This window comes from Phascolarctos cinereus, unplaced genomic scaffold, assembly GCF_003287225.1.
Source record: "Phascolarctos cinereus isolate Bilbo 61053 unplaced genomic scaffold, phaCin_HiC Scaffold_5;HRSCAF=322, whole genome shotgun sequence".
Classification (NCBI taxonomy): Eukaryota; Metazoa; Chordata; class Mammalia; order Diprotodontia; family Phascolarctidae; genus Phascolarctos; species Phascolarctos cinereus.
Genome location: NW_027555958.1, coordinates 338,452,540 through 338,475,511, shown reverse-complemented (window position 1 = coordinate 338,475,511; position 22,972 = coordinate 338,452,540). Strand labels below are relative to the sequence as shown.

At 36.6% G+C, this 22,972-nt stretch overlaps 1 protein-coding gene across 1 annotated transcript in view; it reads left to right on the top strand.

Annotated features, from left to right (window-relative positions):
- Positions 1 to 22,972, top strand: part of LYST (lysosomal trafficking regulator) — a 161,971-nt gene that overhangs the window by 132,529 nt on the left and 6,470 nt on the right. The window contains 7 exon segments of the mRNA XM_021000474.2: positions 1,537 to 1,754; positions 3,422 to 3,652; positions 4,505 to 4,694; positions 7,021 to 7,157; positions 8,999 to 9,097; positions 20,447 to 20,586; positions 20,975 to 21,072. Of these exon segments, the coding sequence (XP_020856133.1) occupies positions 1,537 to 1,754; positions 3,422 to 3,652; positions 4,505 to 4,694; positions 7,021 to 7,157; positions 8,999 to 9,097; positions 20,447 to 20,586; positions 20,975 to 21,072 (1,113 nt within the window).

Sequence of the window (22,972 nt, the reverse complement as noted above, 5' to 3'; positions counted from 1 at the left end):
AATTAGGGTATCTAAGGAAATATTGATAGATATATTAGAGTCCCCTAGTATGAGGAACAGAGTTGCAATGGAAAGGAAACTTGTCAGCCAGTCAATGAACTCATTAATAAAGGAGAAAGAATGCTTGGGACTTCATAGTTATAGTTACCAGGATCTGGACTGATGATGAACTTTAATTGAATGATTCTCAGAGGAAGAGAGGTTACTAAGCAGTGGTAATAATGGGGGGGGGTATGGAAGTGGCTGTAGGAGGAACAAGAAATATTGACTCCTCCACCCTGACTATTTGATTTGAGGAGTGGAAGGAGGTATAAATGAAAAGTGCAAGTAGTACAGGAAAGGGTGGCCAAGGATGATGCAGTATAATCAAGAGAGGGCCAGTTCTTAGGAAAGGCCAGAAGGTGGAAGAAGTGAGAAAGGAAAACATTTAAGATGAAAGGAAGTTTATTAATTCTTGAAGAGGCATTTCAGAGAGCACAGTAGAAAGAGTTGGACATCAGGGGGTAGGCTTGAAGGGGATGAGAGTAAGAGACTGAGTAATTAGGGTAAGGAACAAGGTTTATACACAGCCAGTCCAGGGTTCAGAAACACTGGAATGAGGTGAGGATAAGGGAATAAATCATTCCATTGAGGAATGACCTCAGGCAGGGCATGATTAACTGAAGAGAGATCCATTGAGGAAGGCATGTGATTAGAGTGTGGTAGGTTCTCCTTTAAGGTCCATCTTTATGGCAAGTGGTGATATTGTGTCCTGGGAGACTCACCTCACAGCAGTCAGGAGCAGGAAGGACATATGTGCCCCAGGAGACTAGGATGGACATAGGAGATGGTAATATGAGTCAGGCAAGCTAAAGAAGCTACTAAAGGCAAGAATGGAATCCTGAAGCTGGTGGCCTGGCCTGGTCCCTGAGAAGGCAACAGGAGCACTGAAGAGGGCCTTGGGGGCAAAGTTGGAAGATAGTTGACAACCTAAGCAATATTTTTTACCTGAAAATTCAGAAATTCTATGAGGTTTATTTTTTTAGACAGAAAGACTTTTAATGTTTCTTTGAAACCGTGATTCTTAACAATCTATCTAGTATCAAAAGAGTAACTTTAGAATGTTTTAAATGATAATAGCATTAATCAACCCAGAAATACATCAGAGCTCAAACAGGATTCAATGTATATTTCACAACTGAACATCTGTCTCATTATTTTATGCATTTGGAAATCTGGCTGGTGACCCTGATGTAATAGCTCTTTACTTTTGTTCTCTTTGATTGCAAAGTAGTAAAAAGATAAGGCTACAAGATATCCAAACACATTGTGATGCCATTTGTTCACATAACATTGTGTAAGGTAGTTGGGTGACCAGTAATGGTACTTAATATTTCTTACTCACAAATAACTTCTTTGTTTCAGCCTTTTTCAGGTAATAGAAGAAGTATTTATAGTACATTTTCAGATTCTTGACATTGAGGATATGGATTGGATAGTACATGTCTTCCTACAAATGAATGTCATTAGTGTAAAATAACTTACTTTCTTTTTTAGGTTTTGATTTTGGTGTCCGCCAGAATGGTGAACGAGTTAATCATGTCAACCTTCCCCCATGGGCTCGTAATGATCCTCGTCTTTTCATCCTCATACATCGACAGGCTCTGGAATCTGAGCATGTGTCTCAGAACATTTGTCAGTGGATTGATTTAGTATTTGGGTATAAGCAAAAGGGCAAGTCTTCTGTTCAAGCCATCAATGTATTCCATCCGGCTGTAAGTGTGTTTTGTTTCTGTTGCACAAAAGCTAACTTTTTTTTAAGTTTTAGTTATCCAGTATGTTCCTTTGGAATATTTAAGTTATCCCCAGAAGAGACAAATTAAGAAAGACATTGTGGTTCACTTAGATTTTGACCAAGGATTTCTTTAGGTTTTAATGTAGGAAGCAAAGACTAATAATATAAGTATCACTCATTTTCTTTATTGTATAGATAATAGATAATATTTATATTATAGATAAATAGATCATTCTGTACACATACCTTCCCCAAAGTAATAGAAACAAGTTTAACATGATTTTTATAGCAAACTTGGCTAAAATGTGAGTGAAAAAATAAGACATTTATAATATTGAACTTTTTTGGTATTAAAAAGCCAACATTTACATAGAGAATGAGGTTTGGGTGGTTTTTTTTAATTCATTATTATTTTAGTGAGAGAATTCCACAGGGAAAATTGGCTCTAAGATGAAATTTTTTTCGATGACACATTTAAGAATTCTCACATTACCTTCCAGAAACAGAAGTCAGAAACTCTCTTAAAGCATAATCTCTGCATTCAGTTCTTCTCTATGAATCTTTGAAATTATTCGTGTAGCACTTCACATGAAAAGTTCATGTTATTTTGAAATATAACGTACAACTAATTACAATTTGAAAGGGCATTTTCCCTGACTGTAGACTAATATCCAACCAATACAAAATATACAGTTGTTTCAGGTATTCACCAAAAATCAGTTACCTGAAAGAACCAGTATGAAATACTTTTCTTAGTAGAATTTACCTGTTCAGTGGTATCTGTCACACTGCATCCATTTATCAAATGCTTAATGTGGAACATCAAGACAAACAGAATTCTGCTCAAACCTTACTTGAATTTCAGAACATGGTAAGCCAAGTAAACACAAAAGAGGTAGGATTTAGGTATAAACTTTTATGACTGTTAATTCCAAAGTGGATGTTTGAAGGTCGTTTAATTTTTGAAAGTGCTTTAAAATTTTGTTTAGAAACCAACAAAAATTGTATATGAGACTTTACTTATGTAAATGAATTATATATTTATTAAATACTAAGAGTTAGCCTGTACTGCTAGAGGAATATACTCAAAGTGAATTTGACCTGTACTCAATATATCTGTCCTGATTTGTCTTTAAAACACATGCATATAAATTGAACATAATAGGTTATAATACCAATAAATAAAATTTAATAGCACTTTATATTAAAGAACTGACTTTTTTCATTAAAAATCTTCCAATGAATGCTGGTTCATATCCCCATTGGTTATCCACCTGCACTTCATTTGACTTTACTATGTACCTTATCTGTCTGTACAATACAATTAAACAAAATAATGAGATGTTTTCTGGGCTTTTAACAGTGATACATGGAAAGACATCCTTTTACTCTGATCTCTAATTACATTTTTAAAAATATTATAATACCAACATCACACATAACATTTCTCAGCCAGGATTATCATTTCTGATTTTGTTGAGGTAAGTGGTGATTAATGAAAGGATTAAAAACACTTTCATTTTGGATCATGAGTAGTTCAAAATTAAACCGTCACTTAAAAAATGAAACTACATTGGAAATTTAATGTGAATGTTTTTCTGTTTGGTTTTGTTTTATGTACTGCTTGTCTCTTCTTTTACCCTTCAGACATATTTTGGAATGGATGTATCAGCAGTTGAGGATCCTGTTCAGAGAAGAGCACTAGAAACCATGATTAAAACCTATGGTCAGACCCCTCGACAGTTGTTCCACACAGCACATGCAAGCAGGCCTGGATCCAAACTTAGCATTGAAGGAGAACTTCCTGCCGCTGTGGGGTTGTTTGTACAGCTTGCTTTCAGGGAATCCCGAGAACCTGTCAAAGAAGTTATCTATCCAGTATGGGTTTTTTTTTAAATGTGTAAATCCCTATTCCATTTGGCATGTGATGAATTAGTATTGAGCAACTAACATTTAAATAGTTCTGCTATTTTAGACTACAGATTTGCATCAAACAAAATATTAGGTTTTGCAGAGCATTGTGGGAGATAAAGAGAACAGAAGGGTAGACACTGGGAAGAGCCACCAATCTTGATCCTTAACATCTACATTCTGTGAGGGATTAAGGAACTTTTTCTTCTCTCTGTTCAGTTGTCTGTGTTCACATGTGTTTCTCTACCTTAGTTAATGCTATTCCTTTTGCCTAGAAAGTCCTTCCCTCTCTTCTTTACCTATCCAGATCCTACTCTTACCCATCCTTCAATGTCCCGTTTAAATTTCATGTTCTTCATGAAGTCTTTACTGACAACCTCAGCCCACATTGAATGCTTTTTCTGACTTCCGGTGTACTTAATGTCAGTACTGCACAACTAGCAATTTATTAGATCCGTTTTTCTGCACTGTAGATTGGCACATTAGTTCATTGTATGCCATTTTACTACATAATCATTTCATTTGACTGTCCCCCAACAGAGTTGTTACAGGTTTATTTTGTCTTTATATTACCCATGATGGTCAATAAGGCCTAAAGCGCTTCACATTAGCTAGCTCCAAACCAATAAAAAATGCAAATCAACAATTATAATTGTTCTATTATGTATTACACACTAGGTACAATGCAAAAAAACGTGAGTCCCTTCTCTCAAGGATCTTACAATCTAATTGTGTTATATCACAGTTCAGTTTTTAATCTGAGGGTAAATGATCTAGTTTTTTTTACATTCTTACATTTCTCCTTCTCCTGGTTTCTAGAGTCCTTTATCATGGATAAAAGGCTTAAAATGGGGTGAATACGTAGGTTCCCCAAGTGCTCCTGTACCTGTTGTCTGCTTCAGCCAGCCACATGGAGAGAGATTTGGTTCCCTTCAGGCTCTGCCCACCAAAGCTATCTGTGGTTTGTCCCAAAAATTCTGCCTTCTCATGATATACAGCAAAGAGCAAGGTAAAAACAAAACCTGGAAAGTTGTTCTTCGCATAATTCTTCAAGTGATCAAAACTCTTATAGCATAAATATACTTTTAATCTGTTTATCTAAGTCTGTGACAAACTGTTCAACTTTACAATTATTTAATGTTGAATGGGAATTAGAAGAAAGTGTCAGCTATCATTTTTAAAATGAGGAATTTACAGAAGAAAGAAAGGAATAATTATAGTTACCAGAATGAAGATATTGTTATTTTAATGGAAACAGTTTTTATTTTTTAACTTGACCTTCCTTACCCCTGTAATAGCACACACAGAAGATCTAATAACTTGAGATTAAGTCAAAGAGGAGGGAGTCAGTGATGAAAAAATAGGTGCTGGGTAATAAAGAAAAATTTGTTTTGCACTTTATATTCAAATACCTCACCCTAAAAACAGTTTTGCCCTTCAAAAAAAAAAAAAACCATGATTTGTGAATCCCGGTACTCATAATTCACTGAAAGTGGTAGAAGCATTCTTCGTGCTTTCTAGATACTAACTAGATATTGGTAAACTAAATGTATTTATTAAATGAAATATTTTCCCCTACACATTATCTTTCTCTCTCTCTTTTTTTTTTTGTTTTTGGTGAGGCAGTCGGGGTTAAGTGACTTGCCCAGGCTCACACAGCTAGTAAGTGTAAAATGTCTGAGGTTGGATTTGAGCTCAGGTCTTCCCAACTCCAAGGCTGGAGCTCTATCTACTGCACCACCTAGCTGCCTCTACACATTTTCTCTTGTGCAAAACTATTCCTTGCCCACTGGAAGACTTTGAAAAACTAAAATGAGTTATCAAGGGGTGATGAGACTTGTCCTTCTCTAGTAATCTGTAGGAATAATATAGGTACCCATCTATACATAATGAGTTGTATATACAATTCTGCTGAAGGCAAAAACATGGACTAGTGATCTTAAGAAGTCACTGCTAGCCTTACGCTTCTGTGATTTCATCAGCAGTCTCATGTAATGATGCATCCAATAAGAATATCTTCAGTAATTTACGGAAAGACAATATAAGTGATAATTCAGTCTTTGTTTAATTTCTTTCAGGAGTAGTAACTTTTCCCATTCATGTTGCTGTTGCATTTAGTCATGACAGTGTAATTCTTAAACAGATAAGTATAAGTCCTGCTCCTAAATTGAATCAGTGCTGAAGTATTTGGCCATTAATTACAGGGGGTTAATCATAGAGTAATATAGTTTTTATGAAAAGGAAGTTGGCCTGCATTAGAAAATAATATACTTTTTATTTACTGCAATTGGAAGCTGAGAGTATTTATTATATATATTTGTTAGGTCTCATGCTTTGTAGTTCCATTAATGATCAGTATTTGGAATTATGCTCAGCAATATATTATGTATATTTATTATAATGTGCTATTAAATTCTTTCCTGATTCACCATTCAAAGAGGTTTTAGGATTAGCTTTGTGTATAATGTGTTGCATTAACTACATTTATCGTGAGTTATAAACTATGATGAAATTTGTACCAGAAAGAAAAACCCAGTGTTTCTAAATCTTCATCCTTAAAGATACATGAATGGGTAATGCTCAAGGGGTTTTTTTTGGTTTGGTTTGGTTTTTTTATTTTTTTTTATTTTTAGGCAATTGGAGTTAAGTGACTTGCCCAGGGTCACACAGCTAACGTGTCAAGTGTTTGATCTGAGGCCAAATTTGAACTAAGGTCCTCCTGACTGCAGGCCAGTGCTCTATCCACTGTGCCACCTAGCTGCCTTCAAGTTTTTGGGTTTTTTTAATTTAGCAGTTGTGAATTAAGAAGTATCTTTATTGTAGATTTCTATGGTAAAAGATAAATAGATCTTTGTAGTTAAGGGCATTAAGTTGTACCTTCCCAAGATAGAAATTGCTTCATTCTTACTGCATTAATTTTGTCTTTACTGTATTTGTCTTTAGCCATACTTGTTATTCAGTAAGGCATGCTTGGAAAGTTGTTTAAGTGCATTATCTGGCTCATATTAAAGATAAATGCAGCTAAATATCCTGATAGAGTGAAAATTATATTACTGTTGCTTGTGTAAAAATTTGTGTTTAAAATCTTATCACTGTTGTTGTATAAGAAAACAAAACTTTGTAGTTCTGCACCAAAGTCCTGTCTAAATACTATAGGAGTAGTATTTAATAAATGCAATGACCCAACGTACATACTTTCATCTGCTTCAATTTGTTATCTTAACCACGTCATTATTGTGCTAAGGTATTTAATCTTCAGCCTTTGTATGTGCCAATTCTTATGGCCTTTAAATCAAATACACAGTGACAGTTTATGTGTGTTGTCTCTGTTTAAGGTGTAAGAAGCATGAACAGTACTGACATTCAGTGGTCTGCCATTTTGAGCTGGGGTTATGCAGATAACATTTTAAGACTGAAGAGCAAACAAAGTGAGCCTCCAGTGAACTTCATACAGAGCTCTCAACAGCACCAAGTAAAATCTGTTTAATGAAATACTTTTAAATTTTTTTCATGTAATGCTTTTAATATAACTCATTGGAAGCAGTAATTATTTACTTTATTTCACTTAGTTGAGTTCCAGAAACTGAGGGTGTACTCTCTTTACATTGGTGATGTCGTTTCCTCTGTTTCCATTCCCACTACATCCTTTAAATGTGTTTTCTACCAACTTTTCATTAATTATCATCATAATTGTTATACTTTTATTCCATGTCAGTAGTACCACAAGTTCTTAACTAAATAGTCTCTTCTCAATGAATGCTTGTCATGGTGACAAATATTATTTGTCAATAATTATAATTCAATATTTGATGCTTTGTTTTTCTCAGATGACCTTGCATCAATTTATGCATTAATGTCCACTTGTAAATAAACCACAAATCTGAGTTTTTTCAGTGATACTTTTTTTTTGGGGGGGGTGAGGCAGTCGGGGTTAAGTGACTTGCCTAAGGTCACACAGCTAGTAATTGTCAAGTGTCTGAGGTCAGACTTGAACTCGGGTCCTCCTGACTCCAGGGCCAATGCTCTATTCACTGAGCCACCTAGCTTCCCCTTCGGTGATACTTTCTATGGTCACTTCTAATCCCATTTTTCCAAGTTCTAAGATATGCAAAATACAGTACTTGCTATCTCTTCATGAGTATTACATGTGTTCCTATTCATTTTAGCATTTTGAAAACAAATAAAGTCTTTAAAAAATCTTTTTAAAAAAATCTTAAATTAGTCATCTGAAATTCTCTCTGAGTTTACTGTCTTTATGTCATTTTGGTTATGTGGAAAGACTAATAATATTTAATTCCCTGAGCTCTTCCCTTCAAACAAGAGTACAATTAATAATAAATACCTTTCTTTCCTCTAGAATCTACATCATTTTGGTTTCCTCTAGTGATAAATCTCCTTAATATAACATGTTAGCAGCTTATTTCATATATTTCTGGCCCTGTAAGATAGTTATGTGCCTACTACTGCTGGTGTCACTATTGGCTCTTCAGGGACTTAGGGACTTCAAAACAACTTTTTTTTCATTTCCTTGTTTAAGACAGAAGGAATTTTTGGCACTTCTCCCCTAAAGCTGTTCTTATAACTTTCTTTTCCATATGGTACCATTTATTAATTCTTTGAAATTATTATTTGTAGTAAATTGAAGTACTCTTTGTCAAAAAAAATACATTTTTAACACATTTTTCCACCATTACAATTTTATGGAAGTATTGTTAAGTATTTAGATACATTTAATCTAAGATAGAATTCATTTAGATTCTCTGGGTCAACTAACCACATGCCCACAAGGTCATCCTGTTTTGTTTAAAAAAATTAGTGCATGTATACAAAAATGTAGGGTAATGTCAGTCAATCAGCACTTTTTAAGTACTCATTATGTGCCAGGTACTGTGTTAATACTGGAGGTACAAAGAAAGGCAAGAATACAGTCTCCACCTTCAAGGAGCTCACATTCTAATGAGGGAGAGAACCTCTAAACAACTACTTTCATACAAGTTATAGACAGGGTAAATAGGAAGTAATCTCAGAGGAGACGCATTAGGAAGAGGAGGGAAAGAATGGAGAGATGGACTAGAAGTGGTCTCTTATCGAAAGTGAACTGTACAGTCCTCTGGCACCAAGCTTGTTTTACAGCCAAAATGGTTTGCCTTTTATCATCATATAAATATGTGTATGTATCAAAATTAACATCATTTTACTAATTTCAAGTATTAAAAAGCATACATGGGTAAAAGCACAGTTGTGAGAAAAAATAACTGAATTATAGGAAATTAGTTTTTAAAATGATAATTTTTTATTTTATTTCTTTTTAAGGTAACTAGTTGTGCTTGGGTACCAGACAGTTGCCAACTGTTTACTGGGAGCAAATGTGGTGTCATCACAGTCTACATGAATAGATTCACAAGCAGTACGGTATGTATGTTTATTAATTCAAATTAGCTGTTCTATCAGCAGTAAGAGAAGTATTTTGTTCATTGTAGCTTATTTGATATATAACTCATAAAAGGAGAGTGTAAGTGTTCAATCATGAAAAGTTTTTGAACTAGTTCCTTTAAAATGTGAGAAAAACAGCTCTTTGGATTTAGATTGTGAAATTATTACCAAATTTATAAAGAAGTATAAAATGTTCCTTTTAGTAGAGAAACATCTTTTGAATTAGGTCTCATTTAATGTCTTCTTTATTGAATGAAGGAATGGTTGGATAAATGAATGAAAACCATTTTTAAAGCATTTACTCTGTGCCAAGCACTGTGCTAAGTGTGGGGGTACAAATACAGTAGTAAGATAGTACCTGGCCTAGAGGAGCTTACATTCTGTTGGGAAGACAACACATGAAGAGGTGGGGTGGCCAGGACCAACTGATTTGCTCTTTGCAGAGACAATGGTAGTGTTGATTTAATTATAGATTTCAGAGTAAGAGATAGAAAGTAGGAGGAGTGTATGCTCAATAATGGGGCACAAAGCAGCCAGGAGGAAGGTGGGGCCAGGGAGGGCAAAATCCAGTGGCTTAGATTCTTCAGGGCATGGTCTCTGATGATCTGGTTTGGAGAGTAGAGTAGTGGCCTCGGTGAAGATCCCTTTGTCACACACACACACACACACACACACCCTCACTCACACACCCTCACTCACTCCCTCCCTCCCTCTGCTGTTGTATCCTGTTGGAGTCTTCAGTACAATTCAATAGGTGTTAAGTTCTTGCCCCATGCTATGTGCTGGCAGTATATGTGTGTGTGCATATATGCATGTGTGTGTTTCACAAAAGTGAAACAGTTCCTACTTTCATAGAATATCAGCTTTGCTGGCCGATGGTGGGGGGGAGATAGATGCAGGATACTACTAGGCAGTTTGAGGAAGAAGAGGGAGTAGCCCTAGCACCTGAGGATATCAGGGAGATCATCTCAGAGGAAGTAGTATATGAGTGAAGGGTTGAAGAAAAATAAGGATTAAGAAAGGTAGAGATGGGACTGTATGGGTAAAGCAGGAGGCAGTATTAGTGAAGAAGAGGAGCCAAAACACCATTCTGACTGGAGTATAGAGTGAATGAAGGGGAATAATGTGAAATAAGAATGGAAGAAAGGTAGGAAGGAGCTGGAGTGCAGAGGACTTTAAATGCTGATTTAAGAAAGGGGTATTTTATAATGGAAGTAATAGAGAAGGATCAAGGGTTTTTTCAGGATAGGAGTGTCATGGTCAGACCCTTGCTTTGGGAAGATTGTTTTGACATTTCTATGGAGGATTAGATTGGAGAGGAAGAGATCTAAGGCAAGGAAATCATTGGTAATATGAGGGTAGAGGACAGGAAAGAATCTAGGATGTCTTTGAGGTTACTTCCCCCCAAACACATCCTCCTCTCTTCCCTGTTACTGTCAAGGGCATCACCATCTTTCTAGTCATCCAGGCTCACAACCTAAGTGTCATCCTTGACTCCCCCCTCTCATTCTCCTGTGTACAATCTGTTGCCAAGTCCTGACCTGTCCCATAATACCCCATTCATCCCATTCTCTAAGACAAAGATGTTTGACCATGAGTGACAAAAAATAACCACGTACATAACTTTTATTTATTCCATAACTAAACCCTGATAGGAATGCTATTCATAGTCATTATAGAGGGGAATTCCTGTATCCAGTGGAAGGTTGGACAAGATGATTATCTCTTTAAGTTCTTCCCAAAATATTGAGGCTACAATAACAACACATTGTAAAAGAGGAAACTTTTTTATTGGGATCAAGATTACTACATCTTGCAGGTTGAGGGGAAGGACACGTTTCTTTGGATAAAGAGCTCTGCTGTTTTTCCTCTGTAGTTACTACTCCCACCAGATCAGGGTGAGCACAGTGATAGGGAAAAGACCCAGTACCTGACAACACTTATGTGACATCTTTTATTGATATAACTTTCCCATATGGTCTTTGGAAGAAGGGGCATCAGAGCCAGTTTGCATGGCAGTTCATAAGGCATCTGAATCAGAAGGAGCTTTGGCATCTTATACTTGAAAGAGTACCCTACTTGAAGGGAAATACTTGGTTTGAGTCCCACCTTTATTTTATTTTATATTTTGCTTTTTGGTGAGGCAATCAGGGTTAAGTGACTTGCCCAGGGTTACACAGCTACTAAGTATCATGTGTCTGACACTGGATTTGAACTCAGGTCCTTCTGACTCCAAGGCCACAGCTCTATCCACTGCTCCACCGAGCTGCCCCTGAGTCCCACCTTTAATATTAACTTTGTGGCCCCTGGCAAATTCTTTAATCTTGGCCTCAGTTTCATCATCCATAAAATGGAGATATGTAGTACCTTACCTCATAGGCTGTCATAAGGATCGAGATGTACTGTATGGTAAATAGCTGGCAAACATTAAAGTCTTGTATAAGGCAGAGTGCCAAAAGATTGACTCTGGAGTTGGGGAGACAAGGATTCCTCTGATATATACCAGCCATGTGACTTTGGGCAAGCTGTTTAACCTCCGTCTAGCAAAACTGTCAGTTACAAGTTACCTGTTATCTTCTGAAGCGAATTTCTATGTTTTTGGTTCCCCATCATTATAAAATCACAAGTTCAAACCTCTGCCTCCTCTCCATAAAAAACAAATTATAAATATCACCTTTTGTTATTTTTATTAGGAAATGCCACCCATCACAATGATGGCACATCAACAGGGATAAGGATTACATTAAAAAGACAGTCACTTTGGGAATCACACTGAGTAATATAAATGTTTATCTCCCAAGCAGTACCTGCATTAGAGTTCCCTGTTCTCATACAGACTTGCCCACCTCTCAGCTAAGCTCAGACCCCAGGATTTTGACATGCTGATGACATCTTGGTACCAAACTGGCCTCCACCATACTTGGATCCTTTGTAGGAAGAGTGTGAAAAGAAGAGTAGCAGATGCCCAGAAGTTCACAGGAAACAAAATCCAAGACAGCAACAAAAGTTGGGCTTTGGATGACTATATATAAATAGCATAGAGTATGAGTAACAACAGTGTAAAATTAGAGAGCTTAACACACAGAGACAATTTTACCTCATATGTATTACTGAAACTTATGCCTAGAATATGGCTCTTGACGGGTATGTGCTACTCAAAAGGAACAGAATGATTAAAGAAGGATGGGAAGATCATATTGCATTGCATTATTAAGAAGATATATTTACATGTGAGGAAATTCAGGAAGAAGAAATATGATGGAATTTAGATGAAGATTAACAGAGGCAAAAGCAAACTATCATTGGTATATGTTACTGTTCTCTTGAAAGAGCAAAATAATGAGGACTTTGAAAAACAGATCACAAGCCTGGCACAGTAACATGATTCAGTAGCAAAAGGGGACTTTTAATTATCCAGACAATCTACTGGAATCCAGACATCTCTTTCTGCCAAATAATTGGCAGTAACTAGCAATTTCTTGACTTTATGAAAATTTCATTCTTCAAAAGGTGGAGAAAGCAGCAATGGGAACTTCTAAACTAGACGTGATGTTTACCAACATGGAGGAACTGGTTTCTGGGATACAAATAATGGGGTGTGTGGGTATGTTTGATTAATTTGAGGAAAGCCAGGCTTTTCCAACATGTATTTTATGTTTGGTGAATAGAAATGATTCTGTAAGAGAAGTCAGCCCAGGAGGGATGGGAAGTTCTCAAGAATGAAATTCAGAAAACATACAATGTTCCTAAAGAGACCAGTGTGGATGCACAGTGAATTCACTGACTACATTAAATTTTTAAAACTCATGTACAGAAAAAAAAATTAAATTAACAGAAAGAAGGTGGAAGTACAAGTGACAGAAGAGAAAGAAGCATGGCATGATCCTATAAGAATCATGGCAAGAGTACTAAAATCAGATTGGGCTATGGTTGTCAAGGAAAACTAAGAAAAATAAATAGTGGGAGGGGAAACAGTAGCTGTATTGGAGAAAGAAGGAAAGAGTGGATTACTGCTAAGTATGAATGGGATGATGATAACAGACAACAGAAACGAGGCAAGATTCAACCCTTATTTTGCTTTTGTTTTCTCTGCTGAAGAGAGTCATCTTGGGCCTACAAAGAAAATAACAAAAATTACTACTATGGAGTTGATTCTTAAGTAGGAAAATAGTACAAAAAGAGAACCTTTGATGAGTTCCAGTCCCCATGCCCAGAGGAAGTACTGGAAAAAACTTGCAGGCACAATTGCCGAATCACCATTAGTGAAAGAATGTGGTGAATGAGAGGACCCTGCATGGCGCTGGAGCAGGGCAAATATCTTGAGATTGAAAAAAAATGAAATAGGTAAATGAAGCAGGAAAGATAGGCAGGAGCCAAGTTTTTAAGGCCTTCAGAAGCCAAATAGAGGAATCAATATTTTTTCTTACAGGCAGTAGCGAGCCACCAGAGTTCACTGACCAGAGGAGTCACATGGTCAGATCTAATCCTAAGAAAAATCACTTTCTCAATTTTGTGGAAGATGGATTGAAGTGAGAGAGACTGAGAGATTAATCAGAGGCTTATTATAATAGTCCAAGTGAGAGATAATGAGTACCTGAACTAAGGTGATGGCTATATTGGTATTGAGAAGGGGAGGGATGCACAAAATATTGTAAGGTATAATTCTAGGCAAGATTAGTCCACTAATTTCATATGTGGGTGAGAGAAGTAAGGAATCAAGATCACAATCTGAGAAACTGGTAAAATGGTGGGGCTCTTAATAGAAACAGGAAATTATAGTAGAGGGGTGGGTTTGGAGAGAAAGATAATGAGTTCTGATTTGGACCTGTTGAGTTTGAGGTATCTATGGGCTATCCAGTTCAAATGCTCAATAGGCAATTGGTAATGAGGGATGGTCAAGAGAGAGACCATACATATAGATCTGGGAATCATCTGCATAGATGAGGTTATTGAGCTCATGTGAAAATGGAGAGGGAGTATACTTAAGAGTTTTGAAATGAAGAGAAAGGAAAAGAGAGTGCTCATGACAAATAGCCTCAATTTTCTTAGTAAAGTAAAAGATGAGGACCTTCACTTAAAGGGGTCAAGGAAGTTATGAGGGAGAAAAAAGGTTTAGAACAGCCTCTCTGAGGAGTTGGGGATGAGAATCCATTAGGGAAGAAGTAAAAGAGATGGCCTTCCTGAAGTGAAGACCTAGGTGAGATTAGATAACATAAATTTGTAATACCTTGCTTAAGTGACTTCCTCTAGCTGTATTTGACAACATCTCAATGGGAGTAAAGGAGACAGGTGGTGGAAGTAATCCAGGAGTGATATTTGGAAAGGGATAAGGAGTAATAGGATAAGGAGACAAGAGATTCAAGAATAGAATTCGTTATGAGTTGGACTGATGAATTATAGTTGAAATAAGGGAGGAAAGTAAAATCAGAGCAGGAGTAATAACCTGAGAAGGTACTGAAGAGGAGGAGGTTTGGAGACAGCAGTGAGAACAAAGAGTAAGTTTAGGAAGGATAAGACCTAGGAGGCTGTGGTCAGTTAAGATCATGGTCAGTTTTTGATTATGGAAGTGAAACACTGTGGGTAATGGTGTGATCTAGCACATGACCATCCCTGTGCATGGCCAAGATGGAGTAGGGATTTGAAGAGAGTAAGGAACTAGAAGGTTATGGTATTTGAGGGAATGTCAGGATGAATGTTGAAGGTCAGTTAGTATAAATGCCTGAGTTGGGGAAGAAGGAAAAGACAGTGAGCTGGGTACTGAACTTGAGAAAGGAGGGAAATGGCCGGGGTCAGCCAGTCAATTGGCATTTATTAAGCCTTTACTACTTGCCAGATGCTGTGCTCAATGCTGAGAATATAAATTCTAACAAAAAGAAAGCCCCTGCCCTCAAGCCACTTATATTCTAGTGGGGAAAACTACACCTAAAAGGAAACTGAAAAGGGGTTATAGGGAAGAAACATGATAGAGAAGTCCAGAGGAGAACAGCCTTCTGGGAAGAGAAGAGATGACTGGCTTGGACACCTTCCTTAAATAGAAGTTCTGGGAAGAGCACTATACCCTCCAATCAGAGGGAAGGACAAAGGGCAGAGGGAACTTTGGAGGTATGAGGTTGGAGTGCCAGAGCTGAAGTGAAGTTCAGAAGAGTGCATTCTGGTAGGAAATGAAGAGGTGGCACTGTCCTTCAGTGGAAGTTTTGGGAGGAAGCCTCCACTGGGGGCCAGTAGATAGCCAGCTGTCTGATCTGCATTAAATAAAAAATTGTGCCCATGTGCGCTTCAGAGGAGGAGAAGGTGCTGAGTGACAATGACAAAGGGAGAGGCAAAGTAGAAGTGGGGGGCAAGGAGCTTTAGGACTAGTGAGACTGGAGGAATTAGGGAAGGGGCTACTAGTTCTAGAGAGGATGGCCAGGAATACAGTAACATCTGGGTCTCTGTAAACGATGAAGAGTACAAAAGGAAGACGTTCAAAATGAAGAGAAGTTTGTTTGAAGAGAGACAGGCAGGAGCTAGCGTGGTCTAGTCAAGTTGGACCACCACCATCACGCCCTCTCACACTCTGATGGAAGTAACCCAGGAGCCTGAAAAAGCCTTGGAAATGTCAGCCTCCCCTTCCTCCAGACCACCATCCCTACTTCCAACTGCAGCCAATTCTGAAAATAATCACTATGGAGAAGTCTACCTCCATTAACCATCACCAAAATGAGCTAACTGTAGGTAAACCCAAGCACCCCACAGACCAGCAGACCTGCTTCCAACCAGAGCCACCATCCCAGGGAGAAACCACTGAGATGTGACCAGATAACTGCTTTTTGGGGCAGTGCAACCACAGCCACTGAAGACCCAGAAAAGAAAATTTTCACTACCCAAGCTCTTGGAACTGTCGAATGGTTAGGATTTTGTCAGTAGAAAGTCATCAAAGATCTGCTTTGTCACACACCTTGGGATCTTTCCACCTGACTTGCAGCCAAAACCTTTCTGTGTGTTTTCTCCCCTAATAAAAGTGCTCCTTCAGACCAGGGGACTATCTTATTTTTCATTTATATCCCCAGCACTTACCACAGTGCTTTGCATATAGTAATACCTTAAATGCTTTTTCATTTATTTGTTCATTGATTCATTACCTCAAATATTATTGAATGGAAATTCTGTAACACTGTCCTATTCTAGTTATGTGAGAGCTTATATAATCTAAGCGTAAAGTTGGTAAAAATATCATAAAGTAATATACTAACTTTACCAATCCATTATTTTTTTCACTATGACCAATGTATTAAAAGGAAAGGAAAATTATATATCTTTTATGTAAACAATAATTCTGGAAGCTTAATGCAAAGCTTCTATTATGTCTTAGTCTGAGTCACCATCCTGAGGGATTTCTGTCAAAGGTCTTTTGTTCCAGCTCAGCAAATGCTAAAGGTTCTACTTTTTCACCTTTAGCTTGTTAGAAAGTAAACTATCTGTGTGTCTATGTTAAGAAAAGCATTTTTACATTGAAAAAGAGCTTTTGATTTGCTTAAGTTAGTGACAGCACTCTTATATTTCTCTTTTGGCGAGTAAACATTAAGTAGTCTTAATATTAATGTTCAGAATTATCACTTAGCTTTTTTCTAATGTGTCATCATAACCATTATTGCTATTTTTAAGAACTCATAATTGCATATGGTTTTTCAGGAGAATATTCTATGAGATTTCAATATAAGGATTTTGCTTGCTCACTAACTTCTCATCCATGAGTCCCCTATACCATGAAATCACAGGTCCCATCCATATCCCTTATTGTTCTACAAGAGTTAACTGCTTTCTTTTTACTTCCCTGTGTCTTATTTTATGATAAATAAATATCAGCCTGAATTAACGTGGCTATTTTTCTCAGAATCCCAGAATTGGAGTGTGAGAAGAGAACTCAGTGGTCATCTAGTGCAAACTGTAAATGAAAGGAATCCCCAGCCTAAAAAGCCCCAAAAGTCAGGAACACTGTTTGAAGGCTTACAAAAGTCAGATAACCCATTCCTCTTGAAGCAGCCCCTTCCACTTTTGGATAGCTCTAACTATCAAAAAGTTCTGACCTCAACCTTGAAACTGGCCTCTCTGCAGCTTCCAAACGTTCTGTTCTAACCTCTAGAGCCAAACAGAACTAATCCCTCTTATACATAACAGTCCTTCAAAAACCTGAATACAGGCAGCTGTCTTGTGCTCTTTGATTCTTATCTTCTTCAGGCTAAACATCCTCAGTTCTTTCGGACAATCCTCATGTGACATGAACTCAGGGCCCTTCAACCATTCTGTTTGCCCTCCTCTGGACATTCTCCAGCTTATCAATGTCCTTCTTAAAACAAAGTACCAAGAACTGGACACAATACCCCATATGATATATAACAAGGGCTAAGTACAGTAGGACCATCACCCTCCTATTCCCAGAAACTGTACTTCCCTTAATGGAGCCCGAGATCACATTCACTTTTTTGGCTGTCACATCACATTGCTGACTGATTGAGTTTAGGTCATTAAAATTCCAAGATCTTTTTAAGAACAACTGTTACCTAAACCATGCCTTTGCATTTTTTACTTGTGAAGTTGATTTTTTTACTCAAGGGCAACACATTACATTTATCTTTACTGAATTTCATCTTATTAGATTCAGCTAAATGTTCTAGTCTGTCAAGATTCTTTTATATCATGACTTTCATCCACTGTGGTAGCTATTCCTCCCATTTTTGTGTCCTCTGTAAGTTTGATGAGTTTGTCATCTTTGTCTTTATCCAAGCCATTGATTAAAATGTTAACCAACAGAAGGCCAAGCAAAGATCCCTGGGCTACTCCACTGGAGCTCTCTTACCAAGCTGATATTGAACCATTAATTCTTTGACTCTGGCTATCCAATCAGTTCTGAATTCATCTGACTATTCTTGTCTAATCTCTTCCTTTATTCCACAAATAATAGTATGAGATGTTGTATCAGACAAATGCTTTGCTAGCGGGTGAACCAAATCCGCAGCATTCCTCTCTACTAATTTAGTAAGCCTGCCAAAAGAGGAAATGAAGTTAGTCTAACATGACTAGTTCTTGAAGCCACACTGACTCTTGGTGACCATGACTCCCCTGTGCAGATGTTCACCAACCATCTCTTTAATGATCCATTCTAGCATTTTCCTTGGAATCAAAAGTCAGCTCATTGGTCTATGATGTGCAGAACTCCTCTCTTCTGAAAATCAGTACATTTGTTCTTCTCCAGTCTTGTAGTGCCTATCTAAAGAAATGGTTGTAGCCATTTTTTCCAGTCTCACTATGCTAAAAAACGTTCTTTACATGTTTGTTTTTCAAAATTTTTGTGTATGCCTTTTTTTGACTCATATTTTGGCTTTATCAGAATTGTTGTGAGCTTAGTTCATCAGATTTCATTTCCCCTGAGGCAACTGCCAGTTGAGTTTTATGTAACTCTGTTTTCTTTTAGTTCATTAATAGGTTTGGTATTTTTGTTACTTTATCCTTACTGACAAAAAGATACATTTTCTCCTATAACTGTGAATTTAAAAAAATTAAGAAAAGAAAATAGATTTAAGATCAATCTAAGAAAGGTTTTACTCCTTCCCACTGCCCCCCACATACACAAATGATTGTGAAATAGATACTTTCTCTTGTCTAAGTAAATTACTATGTAAAGAATTGTATTTGGAATCTCTGACATTATCACATTCTAGTCAGACTTTTGTTTGTTTTTTGTTTTCTTTTGTTTTTGTTGTTGTTTTTAAGCAGTTGAGGTTAAGTGACTTGCCCAGGGTCACACAGCTAGTGAGTATCAAGTGTTTGGTCTGAGGCCGGATTTGAACTCTGGTCCTCCTGACTTCAGGGCTGGTGTTCTATCTACTGAGCCACCTACCTGCCCTTTCTAGTCAGACTTTTAAAAAGAATTTTATTTTAAAGACATGTGACTATACTCTTACACTGTTAAATGCACCAAATTGTACATTTCATGGTCATTAAATTTGGATGGAGACAGTTCCCAAAAGTGAAATTTTTCAAAGCCATATTTCTATTATTTAGGTACTCAAAGATGTTTGGGGTTTTTGGTTTGTTTTTGTTTTTGCCAGATTTTCAAAATTTCATCACTTGGAGGTGCTGATTTAGGAATAAGGGATATGGCTTTTGATCTTTAGATAATACAGATGAAATTTTTTCTCATCTGGTCAGAAATAAAAACCTATTTCCATTGTTTTTAGTCTTTTTAGAATCACAGAATATCAGGCCTCAAAAAGATCTTATAAATTATTTTGTCCAGCCTACATATTTTAAAAGAGGATAATTAGACTTAACGCGGTACATTGACACTATGATCCCAGAGCTTACTTAGTGTCTGAACTAGGATTAAGTCTTGTGGATGCCCATTCAGGCCCTTATCCATTGCATCGCAGACTCTGTACTGACTTGTTAGATTAGGATCGTATGCGTACTGGGAAGAAATAAGGAAAAGATACAGGTTATTTACTCTAGAACAGTTTTTTTTCTATTGAAAAAAATCCATTTTTTAAGAAACACCTTTTGATCTCTTAAGTCCTCTCACTTGAAATTGTATTATTCCTGTTTATGTGTGTGCTTATGTGTACCATTCACTGAAGTCTCTGTAGATATATTTACTTGAATGAAAAATAGCCCTTTCCATTACTTATTTATAACTTATTTTAAAAGTAAATATTTTCTTTTCATCTGTTCTTTGGTGCCATCATATCTAAACAAGATATACCAAAAGTCTATAAAATAATAAAATTCTTGAGAGTACAAATAATGCTACTTCTTTGACACAGTTCAAATCCATTATCAGGTCTTAGCTTTTTCTGCCTTCTCCTTTTGGACCTGGAAAGGTCAAGTCTGCATTAATCTAAGCAAGTAGAAACAGTAAAACATAGGAGAATATTAAACTACTTTTATTTTTTGGAGGGGATTAGTCTGTAAAAGGCATGATCTAAATGGCTGTCAGAAGACACAGTTGAAATAGTAAAGACCTCTGTATTATTTCCTTTTACCTGTCCTCATCCACACCTCCTTACCTCAGATCACCAAAGCAATCCTAGATAGTAGATCTCTTAGTGCATAACAAATTAAAAAGATTCAAGTTACTATTTGTAACCAATGCAAATCAATTATGTTTTGCTGTATTTAAAAAAAATCTCTGTAGATATGCTAACAAGAATTTGATTTGATGATGCTGCCTGCTGCTGGTGATTATTATTAGAATGTTTGGGGCCATACTCTTATTTTTTTAGATAAGTAGTCTCTAGGACAAGTTTTTATCATGGTTATTATTAGCTTGTTCCTCATTTAATTTTATTTCAGCCATCAGAGATAGAAATGGAGTCTCAGATACATCTTTATGGCCATACAGAAGAGATAACCAGCTTATTCGTTTGTAAACCATACAGTATAATAATAAGTGTAAGCAAAGATGGAACCTGCATCATATGGGATTTAAACAGGTACTCAGAGTTTCTGCAGTTTAAAAACAAGCATTCTTAAATATATTCTGTTTTTGTATTAGATTAAAAGGTACTTCATTTTTTCATATTTTTCTTGAGATGAATCCTGTATTTTCTATGTCATGTAGGCATGAAATACATGTTAACCTCAAAAAAATACACATATGTTTAAAATTCAGTTCAACAAATATATGTCTAATGCCTACTATGAGTAAAATATTATCCTACTCACTGGAGGTTAAAAAAATCAATATAATCCCTGCACTCAAGAGTTTTCAGTCCGTTAGCTTTGTGATTGGCATGTCCATAAATTAAGGATAAGCCTGGTAAGCTGTAGGTTATACTTATATTTAATTATCATGAAAAAATGTTTTCATTTATCTCTCAGGTTGTGCTATGTACAAAGTCTGGCTGGACATAAGAGCCCTGTAACAGCTGTCTCTGCTAGTGAAACCACAGGTGATATTGCTACTGTTTGTGACTCAGGTAAGTACTGCACCAAAATCAAAGCCTTATGAACAAAGAAATAGTACCTTTTAAAAGTCCTGGTTATCCTTGTGCTGTTGATCATCATAAAACACTTTTTTCTGCAGCCTTCTAATCATATTGTAGCCCTGTGTGTATAAAAAAATCAGTATGTATGACTATTGAGCCCATGATGCAATCACAAGCAAAAATTGCAAACTTAATATATATAACGTAAGTATAAATACAAAGTTGCTTTTGTTCTAAAATCTTAGTTCTTCATGTTAAATACAAAATTATATGTAAATAGGTATAATATGAGTAAATTAGTTTTTATATATTCATCTAAATTTCTTGATTATTTTCCTCATTTATTTTTGCAGTTTGTTGATTTTTTATTTCTTTAATATAATCTTGGACCAAGTCTCTGTGCCTTACCAATTGAGAAAAAATGGTCTGTAGTAGATTTTATTTTTTAAAGCTTACCTATAAAATGAGAAGCTTGGACTAGATGCCCTGTAAGGTTACTTCGAGCTCTAAGTCATAACCCTCAGTAATACCATGACCCTAAAGCAGAGGTTCCAAAGCATGAGAGTACTTGCAAAAAGTGATTCCCGTGGGTATAGAATCAAAGATTTGTGGAATTCATACTTACTTGTAAAATTCCAGTTCACTTTTATTTACTAATCACCATCTCCAAAAGACAACTGTCCCTTACAAAAACATTTGGCTTTGGAAATGGAAGTATAAATGAACAATTTGCTAATTGTTCTTAATTGATTTGTACCTTAGCTATGTAACATAGAGCTGGTAGAAAGTTGTTTCAGTGGTTTATAGAACTCTAGTGACTCGCTCCTTTGAAGGTTTGGAATGATCCTGAGAGATCTGAATTTTGTGAAGGTAATTACTTTGCTGCTGCCAGGAGTGATTTATTAGCTATGATATTGTATCCATTATACATTTGGGAATAGAAAAGAAAATTACTTCTCTTATACCATTCAAGTATTCAGGTGTCCCTAGGTAATCCATAGTATAATAGAGTTAATGCAGAAATTTTCTCCCCATTAAAAAGAGTCACTAATAAAAAAAATTTCAGGGCCTCAGTGCATATATAAAAGAAATTGCAAAAGGCATTTGTTATGCTGAGGTGATATAATCAAAATACCACAGAAAAAGGCCCAAAACATTCCATCACCAGAATGGTTTTTGTCATCTGTCCAAACTTTCTAAAAGCAGGAAAGAAAGGAAATACAAATTTTTAGCCCTCCAAGAAGGTTGGCTCTGGGTCCCTAAAATATTCCTTAGTATTTATTAAAGTGTATTCACTTTCTCTCTTTTCACTCTCTTCTTAACCTTTTCCAGTCCAGCATCCAAACTTAGCATTCCACCAAAACTGCTCCTTCCAGTTACTAACGATCTTTTAGTTGCTAAATCCAATGGCTCTTTCTCAGTCCTCATTCTTCCTTGACCTCTCTGTAGTGGTTTACACTGTTTATCACTTCCTCCTCCTTTATACCCTCTTCTCTCTAGGTTTTCGGTTCTCTGGATGGTTTGCTGGATCCTCCCCTAGACTACACCCTGTAATCATAGAACTCTTTCCTGGACCCTTTTCTCTTCTCCCTGTTGGTGATCTCATCAGCTGCCATGGATTTAATCACTGTCTCTATGCTGATGATCCTCAAATCTACCTTTCCTACCCTAACCTTTCTGTTGACCTCCAGTCTCACATCTCTAACTGCCTTTCAGGTATCTCAAAATGGATGTCCAGTAGACATCTTAAATTCAACACGTCCAAAATAGAACTCATTATATTTCCCTTGAATTACTCCCTGTCTCTTACCTTTTCTATTGCTATAGAGGTTAACACCATCTTCCCAGTCCCTCAGTCCTGAAATTTAGGAGTTGTCTGGACTCCTCATTA